Source organism: Electrophorus electricus, chromosome 19 (assembly GCF_041902795.1).
Source record: "Electrophorus electricus isolate QZ-2024a chromosome 19, ASM4190279v1, whole genome shotgun sequence".
Classification (NCBI taxonomy): domain Eukaryota; kingdom Metazoa; phylum Chordata; class Actinopteri; order Gymnotiformes; family Gymnotidae; genus Electrophorus; species Electrophorus electricus.
Window position 1 is genome coordinate 689,702 of NC_137515.1, and position 24,406 is coordinate 714,107.

A 24,406-nucleotide genomic window follows, 5' to 3' on the forward strand; every position below is an offset into this window, starting at 1 on the left:
TCTCATAGTACCTAGAGTACCTAGTACACAAACTCAGTTGAGACCAAAACATAGCACTTTTTGGCAGCAAACACCCAAGATGGGTTTGGTGTATAAAGAGGGTTATTCAGACAGAAAATTACCCCTCAAAATCTGTAACTAGATGTAGGGTTTGGGTTATAGGTACAGACTGCAGCATAAAAGTAGGGCAGAGTGGCCAGCAATGAGAAGAGGAGGGCTCACAGGAGGTGGAGAAGGAGAAGGAGAAGGAGAGCTCTTGTTACGTCGTTCATGCATAAGGCACTTTGGTCTCTGCATGTTAGTTTTGCTACGGCAGGGTTTGAAAAGAGCATAGACGGCAAGACAGCACAACATGATCAGCAAGAAATGACCAAAATGATGCAGTCTAGATTGATAAATGAAAAAAGAACAGGAAGTGGGAAAAATAGAAAGTTCCTAAAGGAATAATAAAGAAGGACAAAGGAGCACAGAGCAAGAGACCTGTGACTGGGCCGTTTGTGCCAAATAGTCCTGAAATATTCCTGATCACATTGTTGCTCATTTGTGAAGTAACTGAAGGATGGATCAGGGAAGTTCTGACTCAGCAGCTGTGTCATGCAGAGTTCTTGACTCTGTTCCTCCCTTCTCCTCAACTCTGGACTCCTGCACTCTTCTACCAAGCATCTACAAAGGTAAACTCATGGACCTTCACCTTCAGACCTTCTATTCTTCATAGGCTTCTTCTTACCCTCATACGTTTTTCCTTTCAAACACATGCACAGTGCTGCACTCAAAGTCAGGATGGCATCTGCTTCTCTTCTTTTTAGACTTTTAAACACTTTTCTGTTTGCACAATGCTAATTTTTTAGTGGTAGCATTAATGTAATTAATTATTCCATACTGTTCAGTCTATAAAGTCATAATGTAAATGGGTGTATTAGCCAAGTCATAGTTGTTAATGTAAGGTACCTTACAGATCCAGAAAGCACTGCTACGAACTCAACTGCAGTGTGTTTGGAGTATTTTCAACAATCTCAGTCAACCATATATCTGAAGTGCTGAATCATTTCATTTCATCCTCTTGCTTGAAAGGCAAACAACTAAACGTTTGTTGTGAACATGTAACCATATTTCTTAATGGAACATAGTAAATTTTCATTTACTGCCCCCTTTAAACAACCCAAGGTGAAAAACAAAGAAATATGTTTTTTGATGGCTGAAAAGCACGAGTGTACATTAAGCCGTAGTATTAAAGGCTGAAAGTGGCATACCACAGGCAAGCACTTCTGTGCTTATGCCATGGGATCAGTAGGATTACTAGCAGTCTGTGCCTAGAGGAAAACACCCACACATTAATAATCCCTTGAGGCCTTGGTGCAGGAGTTCCAGACTTACACTCACCCAGTGTGCTGTGGCCAATCCAGGGTCAGCAGACGTTACCGTGGAAATGGATTTTCTACATGAAGTTGGTGTCATTTTTTATTCTTTTAGTCAATATTAATAATGAGTATTTACCGCTCTGACTGGTGCTCATATAGAATAGATCCAACTTTAGTTAAGCAGTTAAGCATGAGAAAAGAAGGAGATATAATGACATGATTTTAGTAAATAAACAAACAAACAAACCAATAAATAAAGATACATAAAATCATACATTAAAATCTATTCATGTTAGTTTTTCATATAGTGTGTCACCCTGTCAAAGGCACCCTGGGTTGGTTTGTGGTTTGTATACACCAAGGTCTAATTTATTGGCAACTATGAGCTTTCAGCTCATGACAAGCTTACGTTTGGTTTAGCAGTTACACTGTACACTGCTGAAATCGCTGTAATATGTTGGAATTATTGTTGTCATTATCAGAAGCACTGTAATTTCTGTAGTCTGGCATTTCCTATCAGGAACTCACAGATGTAGCAAAAAAAGATGGTTATTCTGAATGAATATAAAAGAATAAAACGGAAATACAGAAAATACTTGTTTGATATTTTTGATAGGTAGCACTTTACAGCTTGCTAATACGTGCTAATACTCTGGCCATGTTCCCTCAGGAGTTTTGTATTGAATATGTAATCACTTGGTGCTGATTTGTATTAAACCCTGTGATTCATGTGTGTGTATTTCTGTGTGTGTGTGTGTGTGTGTGTGTGTGTGTGTGTGTGCGCGTGTGTTTGCATGTGTGTGCGTGCTTGTGCGTGCTTGTGCGTGCTTGTGTGTGCATGTGTGTGTTTGTGTGTGTGTGTGTGTGTGTGCTTGTGTGTGCACGTACGTGCATGTGTTTGTGTGTGTGTGTGTGTATGTGCACCAGTCTCTCCGGCTGCTCAGTCTCCTGAGAGACTGAGCTGCATCCTTCCAGATGAAGATGGCCCCACACCGACGCTCTTCACTCAAATGGACAGACTGCAACATGAAGGTGGTGAACTGGAGTGGAAAGAATCTGCCAGGTAACACACACCCAGTACACATTCATACCTGTTTATACACACACATTTAGAAACACATACATCATACATCATATTAACACAGTTATGCTTGTTATAAACTCTTAAAATGTCCCAAATTTAATGGCGTGTTATTCGTTATTTAAGATGTCTATTATATTACAAACCAGTGCAATTGTGAGCTGAACAGGACAGAGTGATGTTTTTCCCATGGTGCAGTTAAGGAATATGAGAGAATAAATGTTTTTTTCTTCATTTCAGTTCTGTTTTTTACTGCTGTATTGGTCAGCGTTATCCCCTTCTTCAAATAACATCACACACAATCATGCTGTTGAGTTTTTCTGTCCCCTCAGGTGGGTGAAGTTTGAGGAGAAGGTGGAGCAGGGTGGAGAGAGGTGGAGCAAGCCCCATGTTTCCACACTCTCACTGCACAGTCTGTTTGAGCTACGGACCTGTTTGCAGACTAGCAGTGTTGTGCTGGGCCTGGAGGCTCACTCGCTGCCTCAGATAGTCGGTGGGTTTTTTTAATATCCAGCAAAAAAGGATGACCAGCCTCTGGACAGTGTGGCGATTAGAGGAAAGACAACTCCAATGATCCTATGTTTGTTTTTCTTTCATATCATCAGTGTGCCTCTGTGTCTCTCTCTCTCATCCAGATGAAATAGTGGAGAAGCAGGTCCAGGATGGTCTGATTGCTCCACAACTCAAAGAAAAGATCACTTTTGTCCTGCTGAGGAAGCATCGACACCACACCAAAAAGTCCATCCATCGCTCACTGGCTGACATTGGAAAACCCAGCCCCTCAAACAAAGGTCTCGCTTGGACATGTTGTGGGTGTGGGAGAGTCGCTATACCAGCTCTGTCCAACTTCACAGAAAATCAGACAAAAACAGATAATTAACCAATGATAAAAGTAATATTCTCATGCACACTCAAACCTTCTTCCCATTCATTTGTTAAATTATTTCTTTTTGATTAATGATCTCATCTCATTTTCTCCCTCCCTGGCATTCCCATTCCTACTGGTCTATCCCACATTCTGGCTCTCTCTGTATTTGTCTCTTACTCTGTCTTCCCCTCCTCTCCTCTCTTGTGGTTGTTTTGTCTTACATTATCTGGCTGCCTTTCAAATAATGTGTTTATAATACACAGTTTGCTTGCCTGTTTGAGATATAATGACTTTACTGATAAAGCAAAATTTGAGTCATATGATATATTGTGATTATTAGGCTTGTTCTCTTGGACTGAGAATTCACCTTATGCTGCCACAATCAGGAATGATGTTTGCATTATTTGTATTTCAGATCATGATCAGAGTCGTAGTATGGATGACATCTCAGTCACTCCGACCACTGAGCAGGTATGGGTTGCATCTAGGAACAAAAGAAAGGGCAGACATCTTTGTGTCTGCTGTGTGTCTGTGCTGATGAAGTGGGTGTTAATCAGGAGAGAATTAGCAAGCGATGTACCAGTCACTGATTCATCTGGCCTTGGTTGGTATGAGCTGGAGAGTTTGTGGTAATTTGGACATTCATGGGGCTGTGAATATGGCCCTTGCGGGAGTTCATTACAGCCGAGGACATGCATGAGGTGGAACGTTCCGGGTTAAGGGAGCAAGAGGACAGGGACCTGCAGGGTCTTTTCCAATATCCGTACAAGTCATACAGACAGTACGTCAACACTAAAGCAGGGGTGCTTATTCTTATTTTATTTTCCTTTGTTTAATTTCTTAGATGATTGTACCCATAAATAAATAATTTGAAATAAAACAAAGTAAGAAAGTAAATGACTCGTAAAGTCTGGGCAGGGAGAGGGGGAGTTTGTGGTAAGCAGATGGCTACGCTGCTCAGCGTGGAGTTTAAAGTAGCGCTGGTCACCTCCCAGTATGAGCCTCAGCACACTTTAATGGGTTTCTGGCCCTGAGGAGGACACACAGTGCTCACTTTGGTCTTTCCACTCCCTCTCGGCCTGATCACAGTCCCCCTCCAGAATTTTTATCAGCTACATCTCCTCAGAGCTCGCAACTGTGGCACTGTGTCCTAATCAAAGATATTTTGGGCCATTTTTGTTCGAACAACAATTCATCTAAGAATGAAATGTTGGAGAAACAATTCCCAAAATCACAGATTCCCCATTTTAGGAAGGATATACAGTGCACTCCACTGAGCAAAGGTTATTTATTTAATGTTGTGGGTTTGGGCCGCCGAGCTGCTAGACGGCAGACAGCACTTCTCTGCTACATACACATGACAAGCCTCCTCTTATAACCAGAAACTGACGCCACTACTCTGTAGTTCTGCTTTTCCTTAGACAGGCAGACAAAGCCAGTCTGTTGTTGATAAGTGTTACAAAGTTGTTCCACGAACACAAGGGCCATATGTACCTTACAACTTTAAAGAACACACAACAAAGCAAACAGCTTACATAGTCCTTTATTTATATTGTCTTAATTCTTATATCAATCTATATTAGTCATGTAGTAGGGTTAGCAGTTCTTGATAAATGTTTATGCAGCTAAGATATAAAGTAATCAATATGAACTTGCTAACACTGTGACTAAATTAATATGTGAAATCAAAATAGGGATCAATGAAATTAAAATGTCCTCACAGCATTGACTTACTAGATTGAAATGTGTAATTATCTTATTTTCTATAAAGTTCCAAGGATCTTAAATCCACGATTGCTTTCTGATTAGGTGATTGTTGATCTCATGGTGATGTGTTAATGTCTACATGTACCTCACCAGACTTTTTTCCCTCTCCTTGTAAATTGGTCAGTCCTGATATAAAGCTAAAGCTCATCTAAGCTCAGTTCTCACCATTAACCATTACATTTTTGCCACCAAACTTTTTTTAAAGCTGTTTTACTTGAACAGTCTCTTCGAGTCGAAGCAATTTAGGAAGCGAAAACAAACCATTGAGTTAAAGCTAACCTAACAAGTGTAGCCTACTGTAGAATTCTTCAAATCAGCGTCGGTACGGTCATATATGTAAGCTTGAAAAATCCCATTTCTCCATATTTGCACTAATTTAGATTTAGTTCTGCTTGAGAAGCAGGTTAAGAGACTTGGAAATAGGAATATTTAGTACTATATTAAGACCATGCCTGGTCCTGAACTTTCAATTCATAAGGAATGTTTCCTTTCCTTCTATTTTACATTTCTATCATTTCTTTTATAGTTGTAAAAAGTGAAACACTAATTTGTGCAGTTTTATTGATTTGTATTCTTGGACAGGTGATCATTTTGAAAATATCACATAGTTCCTACACTTCCAGTATATTTTTGCTAAAGGTTTCTCTTCAAAATTACAAGAAGTTGCTATTCTCTTATGAAAGTTGCTTTTCCCAGCCAACATAGTCATTGCTAAGTTTCAAGTCCATCAGTGATTTCTTTGTATTAGAAATGACATAATTTCCCAAATGTAGTATTTGATGTTCATTCTTTATTTTCATTAAGAATCCACATTACTTGCTGTTCTTTCATAGACAGACATTATGTCTCCAGGCTGATTTATTTGTATTGAATCCAAAGGTCTGAGAAAAGGATCAAAGAATCCACATTCACAGCTTTCTGCTGAGTCCCAGCAACTGGAAACATTTAACTAATTAAAACCTCTATTATCTGTCCCAGATCTAACGTGGTAGGTCGGAACACAAAGAGTACTATTCCATAATACGTTCACAACTAGAATGGTCACATTGACCTTATTTTCATATTAATGTAATCTTCCATACTACGTGTTGATAAAGGACAAATGATTTGACTGGTATAGAGGGCTCTGTATGACTAGTGTCCTAGTTGGACACCAAGTGCCAACCCCCTTCCCAAAAACTATTGTAGGACTGTAATCTTACAGTGGTCTTAAATAATTTTTTTAGTATATGTAACAGCCCGAGTGCCACCAGGCGCTGAGCAGGAAGCACAAACTATGCAACATTTAATGAAATAAAACATAAAAACATAAAACATGACACTTGTGACACTCACACATAACAACACTAATGGACAGGAATACACAAACAGTATAAACAGTAACAATGACAACATAAAATGATACAAACGCTGGATTACACTAACAGGGGCTACACAGTCATTGACACTACCATTCTAAACAGACACTAACAATGACCAACCATGAGGCCCACACTGACAGGGGTTTAAATAAACAGACACACACCCAACATTAACCCTGTGCAGGTGCGTGCCATCATGGTGGGCATGGCAACAAACGTAAATTCCCCTGCACACGGCAGGCCATACCACGTAAACCGGGGGGGTTGGAGGAGCATTCCGTGACAGTACACCTGTAGCATTTCAATTTATCCTGTGTTCATCCTACTTTGTCCCCTTACATGAGCCTGAACATTGACATGGTAGCAAATAGCCACAAAAGGAAGCAAGTTAAGGCCAGAACATGAGAAGAACATGAGAAGAACAATAGAAGAACGTGAGAAGGGTGCTTGTTTATTCCAGGCAGAAAGTGAACTAACTCTGAAACCAACATTAGGATCTTAAGAGGCGACTAAGCACTAACCATACCACAGCCACGTGCCCTCTGGAGACAATAACAGGGTGTTCTGATTAGGCTGTCAGTTTGTGTGCTTGTATGCGTATGTGTGTATACCTAAACTAACCCTCAGTGGTCATAATGCCAACGCTGTGCTTCACTGGTGTACTTAGTGTGCAATTCAGATTACAAACTACCTGATCTTACTTCTAAATCCACTGTAATGTTGCTCACCAGCTCAAGAACAAGTTCATGAAGAAACTCCCCAGAGATGCAGAGGCGTCTAATGTGCTGATTGGAGAGGTGGACTTCCTGGAAAAGCCCTTTGTGGCCTTCGTCCGACTTGCTCAAGCAACTACGTTAGGTGGCCTGACTGAAGTTCCCATGCCAAGCAGGTAACAAGCTCAGTGCAGCCTCCACATCTTTATGTGGCTGTGCTCCAGTCCTGAGTACTGCATCTTTCAGCACTTTGTGTTGTCTCAGTACTGTACGTTTCAGCACTTTGTGTTGTCTCTGTACTGTTGTTCTTTAACTAGGTTTCTGTTTGTGTTGCTTGGTCCTCCTGGGAAAGCCAAGTCCTACAGTGAGATTGGCCGCTCCATTGCCACTCTCATGGTTGATGATGTAAGCATCAGCAGACGTATTATTTTCCTCAGATCTAAACAGTGAGAGGCACATGAGATTAAAGGTGTTTTAAACCATGTGAGATGCACATGAGATTAAAAGTGGTTTAAACAGTCAGATGAGATTAAAGGTGTTGTGGATACACAGTCTTCTATTACTGTTCCTCAAACTTCTCCTACATTGTGACTCTAGGAAAGATTACAACTTTTATATTGTAAACTAGTTATGAATAAGAAAAAAAATGGAAACACTGGAATAAATTACAGTGATATATTTAATACATCTTATTTGCATAATGTTCATGCTGAATTATGGTCTTATAATAAATAGAATGATCTTTTTTTTTAAATGTGCAAAAATATGAGAGATGGCATGTAATACATGAATCACAGACAGCCCAAAAATACATTTTCTTGTAATGAAGTCTCTGCCTCCTGGTTTGTCCAGCTCTTCAGTAGTGTGGCATATAAGGCCAGAGGTTGTGAGGACTTGATTGCAGGAATTGATGAGTTTCTGAATGAGGTGACAGTACTTCCACCAGGAGAGTGGGACCCAAAGATCCGGATTGAACCCCCAAAGAAAGTGCCTTCAGCAGAGATGAGGTATGAGTGTGAGGACCATGTATGGACCATGTGGACCATGTGGACCATGTGGACCATGATCAGTGGTCATAATGCCATCTGGACAATATGCATTAATGACAATACTCTGGCTTTGGCTAGCAAACTTACTTTCTCTCTCTCTCTCTCTCTCTCTCTCTCTCTCTCTCTCTCTCTCTCTCTCTCTCTCTCTCTCTCTCTCTCTTTGCAGGAAGTCATTTTTTACATTAAATGAGTCAGGTCAGGCAAACAGAAGTGCAGGAGGAGTAGGATTAGCAGCTGCTAATGATGAAGAAATGCCTCCCTCTCACAAGCTGGGAGAAGAACTGACCTTCACTGGGAGGTAGGCCATAAAGCCTGATCACATTCTCTGCCTCTTTATGCATTTGCATGGGGAAGGGGTTGGTAGACTGCAATGATTGCACATCTGTGGTGCTGTTTACAACCTTTGGTTCGACATTGTGTATGTGACATACATTCTGTGGTGGTCTTTGTTTTGTGTATATGTCGTAGATTCTGTGGTGGTTTTTGTGTATGTGTTGTAGCTTCTGTGGTGGTCTTTGTTTTGTGTATGTGACAGATTCTGTGGTGGTCTCTGTGTATGTGACAGATTTTGTGATGGTCTTTGTGTATGTGACAGATTCTGTGATGGTGTTTGTGTATGTGACAGATTCTGTGGTGGTGTTTGTGTATGTGATGTAGATTCTGTGGTGGTCTTTGTGTATGTGATGTAGATTCTATGATGGTCTTTTTGTATTTGACGTAGATTCTGTGGTGGTCTTTGCCTTGATGTCAAACGGAAACTCCCTTGGCTGCTGAGTGACTTCTATGAGGGCTTCCATGCCCAGTGCATCTCGGCTGTGCTGTTCATCTACCTGGGTTGTGTCACGAACGCCATTACTTTTGGGGGCCTCCTAGGAGACGCTACTGACAACTACCAAGTAACATTCTTTAGTACATTGCCGTAAGAAGCTCAGGCTCACCTTATATTCTCAGATGTGCACCACACGTCGCTAGTAATGAAGCCATTTAACATATTGTAGTGTCAGTGAAGAAGACTTGGAAATGGGTAGATATTACAGATACAATTCTAAACACCACTTAAACTAAAAGAAAAAAGGATCAGGTAAACATCAAGACATTCACACAATCTGTCTGTCAACAGCAACATTTTAAACATGAATTCTAACTCAATAAATTTTCAGAGAGGTGCATGATTTATGGGTAGGGGCACCATCAGCGCTCCCCCCTCAGAGATCTGACTCACATTTGCAAAATATGCTTCTATCTGATATATTACATTAGGTATCGTGCATTTTGATCAATAATGTTTATTTTTACAACAGTTCATGTGAAAGAAACACATCCTCATCGAGTCCCTCTCCACTTCTCCTGACTAGCCCACTGCCCCAAGTCCATGGCCAATGCCAGAATATCTTAATCATTGTTTTATAAGTAAAGTGTTGTGGGAAAGGTCCTTAGGGACAAACTTCCCTCTCCCGACACAGCAGTGCCAGGGTTTATGGTTCTGTATGTATGAGGGTAGGACTGAGCATTTAGTGCGTTCCTCCATACATCTTAAGCTGTGCTTCTGTTAGTAGTGGTTTGAAAAAAATTGTCCATTCTCTACACATTATGGGTGCAGTGCACGCAACCTCCCTCTCCATGTTCAGTCAGTCATGCACAAGACAAGACTTGCAGATTATTCTGAGATAATAAGTGAAAAGAAATCATAAAGGAAAACATAAGTGAACCTAGTCTGGAGCTTCTTTTAAAGCACAGGGAGGCTGGCGCTTGGAGTATCTTGATTCAGACGTTCCTTTTGGGTCCTCTAGGGTGTGATGGAGAGCTTCCTGGGAACGGCTCTGGCAGGAACAGTCTTCTGTTTGCTTGGAGGTCAACCCCTTATCATCCTAAGCTCCACAGGGCCTATACTGGTGTTTGAAAAGCTACTCTTTGAGTTTTGCAAGTGAGTGCAAAAAAGTGTTGGCCTTAAGTGTTGGTTTAGAATTTGTTCAGTGTAAGAAAGCCAATTTGAATTTTAGTTGAAAAATGAAAAATATTTGACTTTCACAAAGTGTTTACATGTACTATGTTCATCGGTTCATCTCTTGGTGAATATCAGTTTGTAATGTCATGGGTTCATGGATCTCCTGCTGAACTCAGTTGTCTTGGCTGCATTGACTCTCAGAAACAATGACATCGACTACTTGGAGCTGCGTCTATGGATTGGCCTGCACTCCTGCCTTCAGTGTCTGGTCCTGGTGTCCTCAGATGCTAGCTACGTGATTAAGTACATGACGCGCTTCACAGAGGAAGGCTTCTCCAGCCTTATCTCATTCATCTTCATCTTTGACGCCATCAAGAAGATGGTGGGAGCCTTCCAGAACTACCCTATTAACACGTACTTCACGCCTGACTCCATCACAGCCTACAAGTGTGAATGCCGGGGCCCAGGCCAAGGTGGGCCTAAAGCGCAAATGTCTTGGTTACATTTCACAGACTTTTTGGAGAGGACAAGGGGACATGATCCATTTTAGAGATTGGTCATCTTGCCTATTGGTCATCATCTGTCTTGTATTTGGTGTTGTTTCACGCACTCAGTTCAGTTGCTGCCTGATCCTAAGTGTCACTAAATGCCACAGAGTTTCTCTAAATAGTCCTGAAAATGCCCTAACTCACATGTTATGTTCTTAATATTCTGTATCCTTCCTTTTTTTGTAATAGTGACTTCAGTGGTTCTCAATTCTTCATCTTTAGTAGTCCGAGACAACCTGACTGCTTACTCCTTGGTAAGAGCAGACAGGAAAACTGTCCATGGAATTTTTCTTTATTACTGGAGCAGTGCTGAGCTGCTGCAGTTGTAAAGGAAAGATATCAAACTTATTTTAAATAAAGGGAAATTAATTCAAAGTCATTTTCTTAGGAATGATTTCTTATAAATATTTTTAGATTTTTTAATGTTCATATAGTTACATTGCCTCCTTTTTCCTTTTTACCTTCCTGTATTTGACTCTCTTCCTTTGTATATGTATTTAACCTCAACCCTGCTCAGTACAATGCCACAGGTATGGATTGGAGCCAACTGAGTAAGAAGGACTGTCTGAAGTATGGCGGCGCCCTGGTGGGCAAGTCCTGCAACTACATTGCTGACCTGGCTCTCATGTCCTTCATCCTGTTCTTTGGAACATATACCATGACCATTTCACTCAAGAAATTCAAATCCAGCCAATACTTCCCCACCAAGGTCAGACTAGATTTGTTTTGGTCTAGGATTGCTTTCTGTGATGACTGAGCTGGGATTTTTTTTGTTATATAATATTAATGATAATAATAATTATTATTGTTATATGTTGGGCTTTTTATTGCTGTTTTTATTATTATATGTATCCTGTTTGTTTAAACATAAAACAGTAAGGTTGACAGGACAGGCACGAGGCGGTCCCTTTTCCTACATTTTATATTTATGCATGTGTTTAGTTTTGCCAGTTTTGATCCCTGTTCCCATCTTCCCATCTACCTCCATATCCCTCAGTTTCGGACCTTCATCGCAGATTTTTCCATTATCATTTCCATCCTGGTCTTCTGTGGCCTGGATTTCCTGGTTTCCCTGGACACTCCCAAACTGCATGTCCCCAGTGAGATCAAGGTTGCCCGACTCTCCTACTCTGTCATAATCGTGTTCTCAGACAGACCTTTTCTTCACATTTATACTACTTACCTGTTTCAGAATTAACTTGAAATCTAAGTCTTTTGCATAATCGACCGTGGACTACCACAGCTGTCTACAGCAGTGTTGTGAGTTCTGCATGTCATTGTCTTGCCTCTAACACCAGGCCTTCAGTCCTCTTTTTTCTTTGTCTTCCTGTACATATATATATCTGCCTACATGTCTCCCTTTATATGTAGACATGTTTGTGTATTTCTTTGCAAATGTGTAGCTTCGGAAACTCATGAGTGATTACCATCTTCACATCAATCATGGCATTTGTTGGTCTTGATATGTTAACGGGGCTTGATACACCAAAGCTTCTTGTGCCCTCATAGGTTAAGGTATGAGCATGGTTAACTCAGCTTATACACTGATTATGTCCCTGACATTTCCACTGACATTATAATACACTGGTTTGATTTGTTACGAACATATAAAGACCATATTACTGGCTACTAATTAAAAATAGTCCTGGACTAAAATTATAAGTGATTTCTTTTATTTACTCATTTGTTCCATCTCTCTGTCTGTAGCCCACCCGGCCAGACCGCAGCTGGGTGGTCCTGCCCTTTGGGAAGAGCCCCTGGTGGATTTACTTGGCCAGCTTTGTGCCAGCTCTTTTGGTTACAATCCTCATCTTCATGGATCAACAGATCACGGCTGTCATCATCAACCGTAAGGAGAACAAACTCAAGGTACAGAAGTAAATTAGAGGAGAGTCTTTTGGTTTTCCTTAAATAAATATAATACATCATTAGAGAATGCATGCTGTATTTGTAGACAAAAAGTGACCTGAAACTAAATGTTTTTCTACTTTTGTATTTACATGATAGAGACTAAAACTATAGATTTTGTTGTGTTCCCCATTTGTATTTTGTATCCGATTTTTCTTTTACATGCTGGACTTGTGCAGAAAGGCTGTGGGTACCATTTGGACCTGTTCTGGGTGGGGCTCCTCATGGCTGCCTGCTCTTTCCTGGGCCTGCCTTGGTACGTGGCAGCCACCGTCATCTCCATTGCTCACATCGATTCTCTTAAGATGGAGAGTGAGAGCAGTGCCCCAGGGGAACAGCCACAGTTCCTCGGTGTACGGTGAGCGAGCTTTACAATAATCTGAAAGCATTTATCACATATAATTGGCTGGATATTTCTTTGTGGCTTCTTGAGAAACAATAGTTTCTGTGTCTTGTTGGCCACACCTTTTCTCTTGTCTTTCACAGGGAGCAGAGGTTGACAGGTATCTTGGTTTTTGTACTTACTGGGGTCTCAATTTTCCTCGCTCCCATACTGCAGGTGAGACTTGGGACTGAGATTTTAACATTCAGAGGTGTGTCAGGTATGACTTTTGTAGTATTTACATAAGTACATAAATGACCATTGCATGGGATTTTGCATCTGGTCTATTGTGCAGTGGGCAGTGGTAGCTCAGTGGTTAAGGTACTTGACTTGGGAGGTTGCTGGTTCAAGTTCCACCACTGCCAAGTTGCTCCTGTTGGATCCCTGAGCCCTTAACCATCAATTGCTCATGTTGTACTCAGTCATAATTGTAAGTCGCTTTAGATGAAAGTGTCAACTAAATGTCTATTGGATTTTGCATCTGGTTTACCAGAAGCCTTGCATGAGCAATACCTACCAAATACTTAATCCTTTCAAACTGTCTGAGCTAATTTCAAGATAACTATTATACATCCATGAAAGGCTCAGGACTTTTCTTCCAACATATTTTGTCATATGTGCTAATTACTTAGAATAATTTCTATTCTGTCTCCTCGTTCAGTCTGAATTCTAAGACTTTTGTCACCTGACAGGGGAGGTTGGTCAATGGAGGCTTTGACCTTCTTTGACCTTCAGGCTGTTAAACCTTCCCTGCATTTGAAAAGACCTTTCTGAAGGAAGTAAATTTGTCTGAAAGCACTTCTGCACATTTCATCACAGAAGTGTTTTGAAAATGCTTCCAAGCAAAAGTGTAAGCCCCGCTAAAGAAAAGCCATTTTCAAAAGCCTTTTTTCCGCATTTCCAATTTTATATTTTGAATTAAATGAGTGCTCAAATCCCACATATTGATTTTTTAAACTTGGACTGTTGATGAGCCATAGACAAGCATGGGGATAAATAATAACTTTTCCATTATGTAAACCTACATTTCTTTCTTGAATTGTTCTTAGATCAGAATTCTTTCATCAGATTTTATTAAACAGCCCTTGATGCCTCTTGCTTCATAATGTTATATTATTAACCAGTTTGCTGATGTTTTCCAGTACATTCCCATGCCTGTACTCTATGGGGTGTTCCTGTATATGGGAGTATCCTCTCTCAGTGGCATTCAGGTACAAACACACACACATACACACACACACATTTTTGTTCATATCTCACCTCAGTCTTAATAAATATTCAATCTCACTCATATTGTGTAGTTCTGGGAGAGGATCAAGCTATTCCTGATGCCAGCCAAGCACCAGCCAGACTTTGTTTTTCTCCGCCATGTTCCCCTGCGCCGTGTGTATCTCTTCACTCTTGTACAGATTACCTGTCTGGTTGTGCTCTGGACCCTCAAGTCTACTGTGGCAGCTATAATCTTCCCAGTCATGGTAAGAGCTTAGCTGTACTGCAGTGGCTCACCTGGTAGAGCAAGAACGTGTAAGGTGCTAGTAACAACAAGGTTGTGCGTTTGATTCTGAGGGAATACATGCATGCTCATAAATGTATGAATGTTGCTCTGGTTGATAGCACCTGCCAAATACTGAAAATGTATTGCAAGGGCTTAACTTTTAAACTTCACAATGTTCTTGAATCAAACTAGTGTATTTTTTTCAAAGCTGAGGATATTGGCAGATGATATTTTGCATTTTCAGAGACTTGAACCCTTAATGAGTTGTGGCTACATCCGGTTTGCAGATTCTTGGACTGATGGTGGTCAGGAAGATTCTTGACCTGGTCTTCTCCCAGCGTGACCTGGCCTGGCTGGACGATATCCTCCCCGAGAAAGACAAGAAAAAGAAGGAAGATGAGAAGAGGGAGAAAAAGAAAACCAAGGGCAGAGACTGTGACGATGATGAAGAGGTGTGCAGGCACGCGTCTCCTAAGCACAATAACACCCTCACCCTCTTTGACACAATCTTAATTGGTCTGTGTTTTGCTATTGATTATTAATATATTTATATACATTGATATACAGTATTAGTATATTATTCATATATTAATATATAGTACTATTAGTTTATTATATATTTATTAATACAATAACTTTTCTGCTTTTGTCCTGCAGTTTTGCTGAATATATAACATTTACTAAAAGCTCTGTTTGTCACATCTGTCTGATCCAACCCACTGTTTTGTGCTTTTCTCTGGGGCTTCCCAGTCTCATGTATTTACTCTAGAGGGGCTTGTCTGGCTGGGTTCCCTTTCCTGTTTGCTGGTTGTCTTGCAGTTGCTTTGTGTGTAATGTACATAGGGGAGCTACTAAATGTTCCTTTGTGGTGACCATGTGTGGGTTCTGTGTCTCTGCCAGTCGAAATGTCCCAGAAAGAGTTCCTGCTCAGTGAAGATCCCCATGGAACCACTGGATCTACCATCCGTCGTCCTCCCCTGACCTCACTAACACATCTCCCTGCATATAACTGTGAGCTCCTTCCACTGTCATTATCATACACAACCACGTGCACCCGGTTACAGCATACATCTGAGGCTTAACATCAAAGTGGGAGATTATTCAAACTGGTGACTTTGGAGAGTGATGGTGCTTGAAAATTAATTTTTGATTTGTTTGTTTTAGTGACAAATTTAGCATATTTGCTATAAAAATGAAGCATGTTTCTTACTTATGTAGCCACAATGGATGTTTAAACAAATAGAATCAAGCCTTTTGCTAATAACTAAATAAGACTCAAATGTACAGTAATGTGATCATTTGAATATGAGTAGAAAGTGGCCAGATAGCATTGTTGTTTTTGTTGTTCCTCAGTCTAACTTTACGCAATAACAATTAATACCGCATTTTTTTGTTGGTGGTGATTTTTGACATCAGTTACTTGGAAATGTATACTCTAATGCTACTATAGCTTTGTTCTGTAACTACTGACATATGTGTCTCATCTCTGTGTTCTTTCTCCATTTATCTTTGTCCTGGCCCTTTTATGTGTGTACGTGTGTGTACGCGTGTGCGTGCATGCGTGTGTGTGGATATAGAGAAGAATCACCCTTATTCCCTCTGCACACCCCTTGATTTAGACTCAGTCTTCAGATTCTGGATGTGAACATCAAGTGAACATTCCATACAGTGAGCTGATGATCCCACCTGGTGTTTATGCAGCAAATTAAATATATGGAATCTCTAAATTGTTTATTTTTGTCATGTTCTTACCTAAATAACATAGGTGTTAATTGAACACATTTTTTACATTTACAGCATTTGGCAGATACTATTATCCATACTATATTTGTCAGCGTGTGTGTGTGCTCTCTGTGGGGGGTGTTATAGTCATGACTAGGTGTGGACTCTTCCTTATAGTGGCGTGATGTGACAGGACGCTACAGGAGTTTTTGTGTTTATATTGCTCTGCCGTGAACCCTGAATGTGGAGCAACTCAAACTAAACACCCAGTGTAAATGCTTTTTAAAATAAGATATGGCTCACATCTTTCATCCATTTTTTAAATGTTTTCTGATCATGGTCAGAAGACTGGACGTGTCCTGGTCAGGACACTAATAGGAAGTAGGAGCAGTTAAATTAGGATGTCTCTCTTTTTCATACATTAAACATTTTGCTTTCATTGCATGTCTGCAGTATAGGCTATTTTGTAGAATTGCAATTGCATGCTGGTTGGATTACATTTAAAAATGCAGGCACAGGTTCAGAAAATTCAGAAGGTTATTAGTGTAATTACTCAATTATTGTAATAGTACTTCAGACCAATAACAATGTAAAAGTTATTGTAAAAGTACAATAATGTTGGATTAAATAAACACTAGTTTTGTGACTACATGGAGGTTTGTAAGTAAGAAGCTGATGTTTCGAAATGAACATCATGAGGCAGAGATCTGGTACTACTCAATGATACCAGTGTATTGGGCTGAAATATATAGGCACGTTCATACAGAGTAAGAACAAGGGGTGTCTAGTGATTAAATGCAATGATATGAAGTATTTAATGAGATGAATCTCAGTTTGACTAAAGACTGCACATGTGATGTGGTGTGTTAGATGTTCAAAAAGACATGCAGCTACATAATTCCTATGCTGCAGACTGAATTTTATGCCTCATTCTTTTAATTGTAATTCTTATGCCTCAGTTTCCTTATGCTTGCCTACGTATCCTGAGGTGATATTATAATGAACCTTGAAAAGTGCTCAAATAGTGTTGCTTTCAGCTTTAAGAAATGAAGATCCTTTTTATTTACCAGTATGATTTTGTGTAAAACCATATTTACTAGAAACAAAATTAGATACTCCAACACAAATGGATCCTTTGACTTTGTTGAGAACAGAATGCTGTTTGTACATGTGAAGTGATACCTGATTGTGTTCAGTTTGGCTGTACAAAGTTTCTCTAAAATAACTTAGACAGCACCCTCAGCTTTGGTTGCTCTGCACACAAATGCAATGCATTCTTTGTTTCATATAAGAAGCCTGTTATTACTCATCCACTTGGGACATTTTTGTCTCTGTCTCACTCACTATTTCTGGAAGATTCTCTGTATTAGTATGTTGCCAGGTAGCTTTTATTCTGTGTGATCTATGAAATTCATTTCAAATGTACTGTCTAAGGTTGTGAGTAATGTCTCACCCGTTTAACATTATTAACTGTCATTTTTCCTTCCATGCCATTGGACCCTCTGTCTTTACTGACTACATCTCCTGTTTTGGCTAGTTTACCTTGCAGTATAATACCAATGCTGACACTGAGAATTTCCCATGATGGGTGTCATACTTCCCACATATTTCTATCCACACTGTGTATTTAAGTGGTACAATCATGTCCTGACCATAGAAACCCATATTTCTTGTAACGTCCTTTGATTGACTGCACCAATTGCATGCAGTAGAAGTGTACACAATGACTGAATATATCCACCATTATAAATCTACCCCCAAAACTGGACAGCTGTAGTGTCATTTGCATGTTCCCTTTTTTGACAATGCAGACCTAATGCCCAGTATTTCACACAAGTCACATGATAGCTTGGCTCTTCTCTCCATTCCATGGCTGTAAACCCTGCAACTCATCTGATTCACCAGCTGCTAAACGTGGATTCATTATCAGAGCGTCAGTACATGTTATCTGTGCCACCATTTACCAAATGATGATGATAGAAGGGCTTTGCCTCATTGCTCACTGAGTATGGCCAACTTATTTGTTACCATGGTCAAGGCAAATAATACATAAATGATAAATGGCAGTTATTTATTGCAACTTGTTCATCTGGTGACAACATTCAATGAACCAACCAGCCAATAAAGAAAGAAATTCAGGGTTTCCACAACTGCAGATTTCCTCTTCTTAAAGATCACAGTGATTCATCTTTTCATGCTGTGTTTTAATCTGTTCCCCAAATAATCACCAGTGTGGTGATGTTGTTCTCTTTTTATTGTCCATTTTTTTCGACACACTTGATGCTTCACAAAGAAATCTTGTAATCTTGTGCAATTGTGTGGGTGTGAAGATTTAATTCCCACCTTCTCCATTTCATACTCCAGTCCTTCAGGATGTCCACCACTCAGCTTTCAGAGATAACTGAACAGGAGGGAATTTACCCACATGGTAACCATGACACTGACATGAGCACTGAGACCACACTTTAACCAGACATATACACTGAAATGCTGAACCATATGGTCATTGGACAGCGCACTTTAACTGCATAGCTGCTGAATGGCACAGACATCCACAAGTTTTTAATTTAGCATTCTCTATAAGGACATTTAATACATACCATAATATTCAGCCACTTAAACTATATAATCTAAATATTCTAAATCCTGTTTTTGGTTGTTTTATTTTGTTTCTTTTTACATGATTGTATTTCTGTATTTGTCCTTTAAATACATTTAGATGTAAGAATTAAAAAAAAAAAAGTATAGGCTACAGATTGACCTAAAATTACATTTTATGTTTAACATGCATTATATTTAACCGCTGTGTAATTACAAGCAAAATCTTTTTGCTAGTCCAGTAGATACTGCTTGATATGTCTACACATGAGTTTGTATATATGAATATGAAGTGAACTTGTAAAGACACGTCGATGCATGCAAAAAATAAAGCTATTTTAAAAATATAAAACTAATCCATGGAACGAACCGTTCCGGGGTGTCACTCCTTATGCATAGCTCACTCGGCGGATAGACCCATCACCAGATAGATGTGTTATGCACAATAATATGGAGAACCGGGCTTCTGAACAGTCCTAGCGTACAGCACCTCACGCATAGTGTGAAGCGTGGCGCCTGACGTACGCGTATGGATCAAATATAGCAGCCACAGTCTGCAGCGTCCAAAAGCAAATAAAACCGTAGCTTGCTTCCTACGGCCTCAGTTGAAAAAAATATATATAACAAATACTATAAGCTTCACGGAAACCTCTATTAATTATGCCTTTAAAAAGCACGCCCCCTAACGTGATGTCTGCAGTGTTTGTGGGTGTGTGTGTACCGGAGAGAGAGAGACGGTTCTGCAGCGCGAGGGCGGAGATGCGCGTGTCACCGCCGCTGTCAATCTGATTACGTCAGCACTGTTCACGCGCTGATTTGACCAGAAATGCTGACTTCCGGCTGATAGGACAGTAGGGGATAGTGACAGGAATAATAAACAGCGATGGGAGACTTATTTGTTATCACGAACAAATTCAGCTCTTATTCTGTGACACAGCTTAACGAGTTGCTTGAGGATGATGAAAAGCTCAGTACGATTGTCAAAGAGATGGATGAGGTAAGCGTTAGTCCACAAAGCGAACGGGTCAGCCTAGCAAAGCAGAATTGTCTTTACTAAACTATCGAAAAAGCTCTCCTTTTGTTAACCTAGCTAAGCTAACCTAGCTAAGCTAACCTATCTTGTCGTTTTAGGCAGACTCGGCTAGGCTGCTGTAGTCTCTATTAACCTTCGCGTTCAAGCATCTGCTTTCTCAAGTGTTGATTTGCACGAAGATAAGAATAACTAGCTAGCTTGGTTGTTTTGAGGCTATGCAAGAACTGCTTTCTTTGTTGTCTGTCTTTAAAAGGCAGCGAGATATTTATTCTTTAACAGTATTGTGTTATCTTGATAACGCTAACGCTACAGGACTTAAGCGCTCAATACGGCACGGTTATGTTTGTCATTTATTAAAAATGTTCTGGTCACTGAGGAAGTATTAGACTTAAGACAGCCTTCTATTGTTAGTTTTGCCACGCTAGTCATGTATGTAATAAAGCCAAAGCGTATAATTGCTTGTGGAATAAAATGGCCCCTTTAATTGTGCATTTGTGAGCCTCATGTAAGGGATAAGGATGCATATCTGTGGAGGCTGATAGCTGGCTACTGTAAGTCAACGTTCCCTTTGTGAGAAACGTTATGCTATTAGTCATTCCATTTCACATTTCCTTATATGAGCACATACTCAAACTGAGATTGCTAGAGGACTTTGTAGCCTTTCATAGCTCATAACTATTGCATGACTTAATTCCTAGACATAAACGTTTTATTCGTTGTAATTTATATAGCTTTTTTTCAGGGCTGGTTTTAATAAAGCGGCTTTCTCAGAAAGCGTAATCGCAACGTAATTTAACATAAGACACACAAAGCACAGATAATGGGGGGGACAGTAGCATGTCCACCTACAGTTTAACAGAAAACAAAAACGATGGACATCAGATAACATAAGGGAGAAAAATAGCAGGATTTGAATTATGATTTGAATGAATAAACAAGATGTCTCTGGAAGATTATTTCAAAGTGCATCGCCATTAAAGCAGTAATTGTTAGTACACTTCTTTTTAAGGATATTTTAGATGTACACTCCAGTCATAATGAACCACTATACTGTTTCAGATATTCATTACCCCACATGTGATCCAAATAATCAGGCAGGTACCAAGCACTTCATAATCTGGATCAGGTGTCTGGGGAAACATTAAACTGTGCAGGACAGTGATGTCCCAGATCTGGAGGTAAAGACCCCTGATCTGAGATGAAGAGCTGTTATGTCATACAACTGTCTTAGTCAGGCATGTCTAACTCTGGTCCTGAAGATCTACTGCTATTGTTTTAAGGTTTAGTTCTAACAAACATGATGCAAGTTAATATTCTGATGTCAGTGGAAAACCTTGTTGAACTGGAGCAGGTGTGTTTTTAAACCAAACCAGTGGTGCCCTGGCCTGGTCCTACAGGACCAGGGTCTGCAGAGTTTCAGTCTAATCCTAACATGCCTAATACAGTTAATCCAGTCCTTCTATAATACTTAGAATCAAGTGTGTTGGAACTAAACTCTGCAGAGCAGTACATCTCTAGAACTGGTCTTGGGTGTTATTGGCCTTGCTCATGGATTAGACTAGATTTGTTAAATCTAGAGTCAAATCTAAAAAGTCCATGATGCAGTAATGACTCTTTGGCTGTGATGGAAACTAAACATTTATCACAAAAGGTGTCAAAGACGAACCAGTTATTGATATTGTATAACCCTTTGTATGTTGTAATACATTTGCTTGATACAACTATAGGCTTTCCTGATCACTGTTCTCATTCTACCTTTAGATGCAGGAGGTGCAGCAGACTAAAGAGATGACCCTTGCCAGTAACCGCAGCCTAGCAGAGCAGAACCTTAGCCTGCAGCCTGGCCTGGACCAACAGAAGATGCAATTAACCAAACGCTACTGTTGTTTACAGGAACTCTATGAGACTTACCAGCTTCGCAAATCCACTCTAGGTGAGCTCGTTTCACCTGGGTCTACTTTTATCTGCTCTGTTGCTAATCATTATATTATCTACAGCTGGGATCTGGTTTAGTTAGTTTCATACTGCAAAATATAAAATAATTATTCCAAACCATGTCTGCAAAACAAAGCTGCACATATTATCAATACTGATGTTTATAATGTAATATTGTAAGTTATACCTAAACCTTTCAAATGTGTGTCATTTTCAAGAAAGTCTAAAATGCAAATTCAGGTTTGACTGTCATCTGTACATCCTGATTTTCATATGCTTTTTTTAAACAATGTTTTGTAATTGTGATACCAAATTTTAAAAAGCATGCTCATGAAATCAGACTAAACTTCAACAATGCAGTTGATGCAGCCCACTTAGTTAACTTCTGTATCATTTTCATGGTTTGAACCAAAACATATGTAGTATTCTGGTGTATAAGCAAAATTAGCTCCAGTGTAATTTCCAGTGTAATTTTCAGCATGCCAAAACTTCAGATGTGCAGGAGTATGAGATATTTGGTGGATATGGCTGTGTGTTGGCTCAGGATGTCAATTTCTTTTTCTTACAAAGATCACAGTTCAGGGAAAAGTTCACTGGACACACTGTTGGCCTTACTGCAAGCTGAAGGAGCAAAGATTGAAGAGGAAACTGAGGTAATGTCAGTTTAATCTGAGTAAAATGAGAGACAATCAAAACATATATGAAATGTGCAACTTGTCTTGCCATCATGATGGCTTGCCTCAAATTCTCCTCTGGTCATTTTAGAACATGGCCGATTCTTTCCTCGACGGAGATTTGTCTCTGGATTCGTTCGTTGATGCGTACCAGAACAAGAGAAAGCTGGCTCATTTGCGGCGTGTGAAGATTGACAAACTACGGGAGATGGTGCTCAAACACTTCCAGATGCTGCAGGTTTCTTCTAATGAGCCTGTGCAGCACAACTCCCCTGTGCCCCTCTGCAACCAGGCCAATGGGTCCCTAGTTCCTACAAGACCTCCACCAACCTATCCAGCAGGGCAGCAGCCAGCTTTACCATACCCACCAGCTCTCTACCCTTCTGTCACTATTCCTTCTATGGTGCCATCAGTGCCAAGCCCACATCTACAGCAGTATACACCAGCACTCTCCCAGGGGCCCAGTGGTCTGCCCCAAAGGACAGGCTTCATCATGCAATGATGTAATCCTCTTTAAGTGTTTCTTTCCTTTGGTGGGAATGTATAAACTGGGCATTTTCCTGTTTTCTCCAAAAGCACTTTGATCATACAGCTTTGGGTATCTTACCCTTAGTGATGATGAATGGTTTACTATGAACCATGCTTATTTACTGACAGCTACAGTTAGTGTGAGGGGTTTCAGTGGTGAACTGCAGTAGATTCAATATTCCTAGTCTTAATAGAAATCTAAAATAATTCTCATTTTTAACTGTAGACAGCCAAAAATCAAAACAAAAACTCCATCAGATGCATGCTTTTTTTCGAGATACTGACCAGCTAAAATTTGAGAAGCACTTTTGCTCATTGAAATCACATGTGAAGTGAGATTTCTCGTATAAATGGCAGAAAACGTATAATGCTGAAGTTTTGAAATATGTTATACTGGATCATATTCAGATTGAGATTATATTATTTTTTGTGTGCAAGGAAAACAGGTTTCATTTGAACATTTTGGATTACTGGATGGAACTGACCAGCAACCAAAGATATTTCCCCTTTTGCTCCAATAGTTGAGTAGCAAAATGTCAAACTAGTTTTGAATGTAGTATATACAACACTGAAAACTTGACATATTACAATTATCCAATTACTGTTCCAGTGATCTAATTACTTCAGTCAGATCTCTTTTAAATATAATATAGAAACGTTGAATATTTCAATCAGAACCAAGTTGGTTGTGCTATTTATTTTGGAAAATTGACAATACCTATGAAATACTGTTCTTGCTAAACCTTAAGAATTATGACCTGTAATGTTGTAAAATGACATTTCTGCTATGCAGACTTTTTAAACTTCTCAAGCCAGCTGCAAATATAGAACACAAGGTGCATGTACAAGCAATGGAGTCTTGCCAAAAGGTGTTCCCTTAGACATTTACTGTACCACATACTACATAAAGGCAGATCTTAAAACATTTGCAGAAACTCTGATGGTAAAAAAATATTGTCATGTTGGAATGGGATGTGAAACGTGTATAGCTTTGCCTAGTGTGAATTAATGAAGACAAGTGAAGCCCTGTTAGATTCAAAGAACAGCCATATCTCAAGTGTGCCTTGCAGTGGTCACCCCCCCTCCCCTCCCTTTTTCCCCCCCTAGAGAGCTTTATTGAGATCTATCTCACTGCAAAAGCTACTGCTAAAAATTTTCAGTGTAACGCATGGTATAATTTCTTTGTGCCCTTGTACACAACCTAGAACTCCATGTGTAAAGTATGTTGTAATTGTTTTCTTAGTGCTGAGTCCTTAAGGCACCTTTGTTTTGTTTTTTTATTAAAAGAAAAATAAAACACTAACTTTTCAGCAGTATTTCAGTGCTAATCTCCAGGTGACTGTTGCCCTCTTGTGGATAAATTAAATTGCTACTCAGGACACTTTCATTCATGGTCAAGTCAATATTTAGTGTGCATTTTATTTATTTTTAATTTTTTTTA

General features: G+C 39.8%; 2 protein-coding genes across 5 annotated transcripts; both read left to right on the top strand.

Annotated features, from left to right (window-relative positions):
• The first annotated feature begins 238 nt into the window (after nucleotides 1-238).
• On the top strand, nucleotides 239-16,207 carry slc4a5b (solute carrier family 4 member 5b). 4 transcript variants are annotated; one of them, XR_014118554.1, is made up of 22 exons: nucleotides 239-671; nucleotides 2,286-2,421; nucleotides 2,772-2,932; nucleotides 3,075-3,230; nucleotides 3,723-3,778; nucleotides 7,167-7,324; nucleotides 7,466-7,553; nucleotides 8,001-8,155; nucleotides 8,364-8,495; nucleotides 8,919-9,093; nucleotides 9,988-10,121; nucleotides 10,344-10,615; nucleotides 10,880-10,944; nucleotides 11,208-11,399; nucleotides 11,688-11,801; nucleotides 12,398-12,559; nucleotides 12,778-12,956; nucleotides 13,085-13,101; nucleotides 14,123-14,191; nucleotides 14,282-14,455; nucleotides 14,763-14,927; nucleotides 15,376-16,207. XR_014118554.1 is itself a non-coding variant. In XM_081701814.1 (22 exons), the coding sequence occupies exons 1-22, from the start codon at nucleotides 560-562 to the stop codon at nucleotides 15,454-15,456; spliced, it is 3,009 nt and encodes a 1,002-aa protein (XP_081557940.1). In that variant the 5' UTR covers nucleotides 239-559; the 3' UTR covers nucleotides 15,457-16,207. The 4 variants fall into 4 exon arrangements, 2 of the variants coding, with proteins under 2 accessions (XP_081557940.1, XP_081557941.1); XR_014118555.1 differs by having other exon boundaries at nucleotides 14,390-14,455; XM_081701814.1 differs by having other exon boundaries at nucleotides 13,085-13,157.
• A 3,417-nt stretch (nucleotides 16,208-19,624) lies between these two features.
• On the top strand, nucleotides 19,625-24,281 carry vps37bb (VPS37B subunit of ESCRT-I b). Its single transcript, XM_027020782.3, has 4 exons — nucleotides 19,625-19,792; nucleotides 21,590-21,761; nucleotides 22,334-22,416; nucleotides 22,529-24,281. The coding sequence occupies exons 1-4, from the start codon at nucleotides 19,679-19,681 to the stop codon at nucleotides 22,937-22,939; spliced, it is 780 nt and encodes a 259-aa protein (XP_026876583.2). The 5' UTR covers nucleotides 19,625-19,678; the 3' UTR covers nucleotides 22,940-24,281.
• Nucleotides 24,282-24,406: the final 125 nt, after the last annotated feature.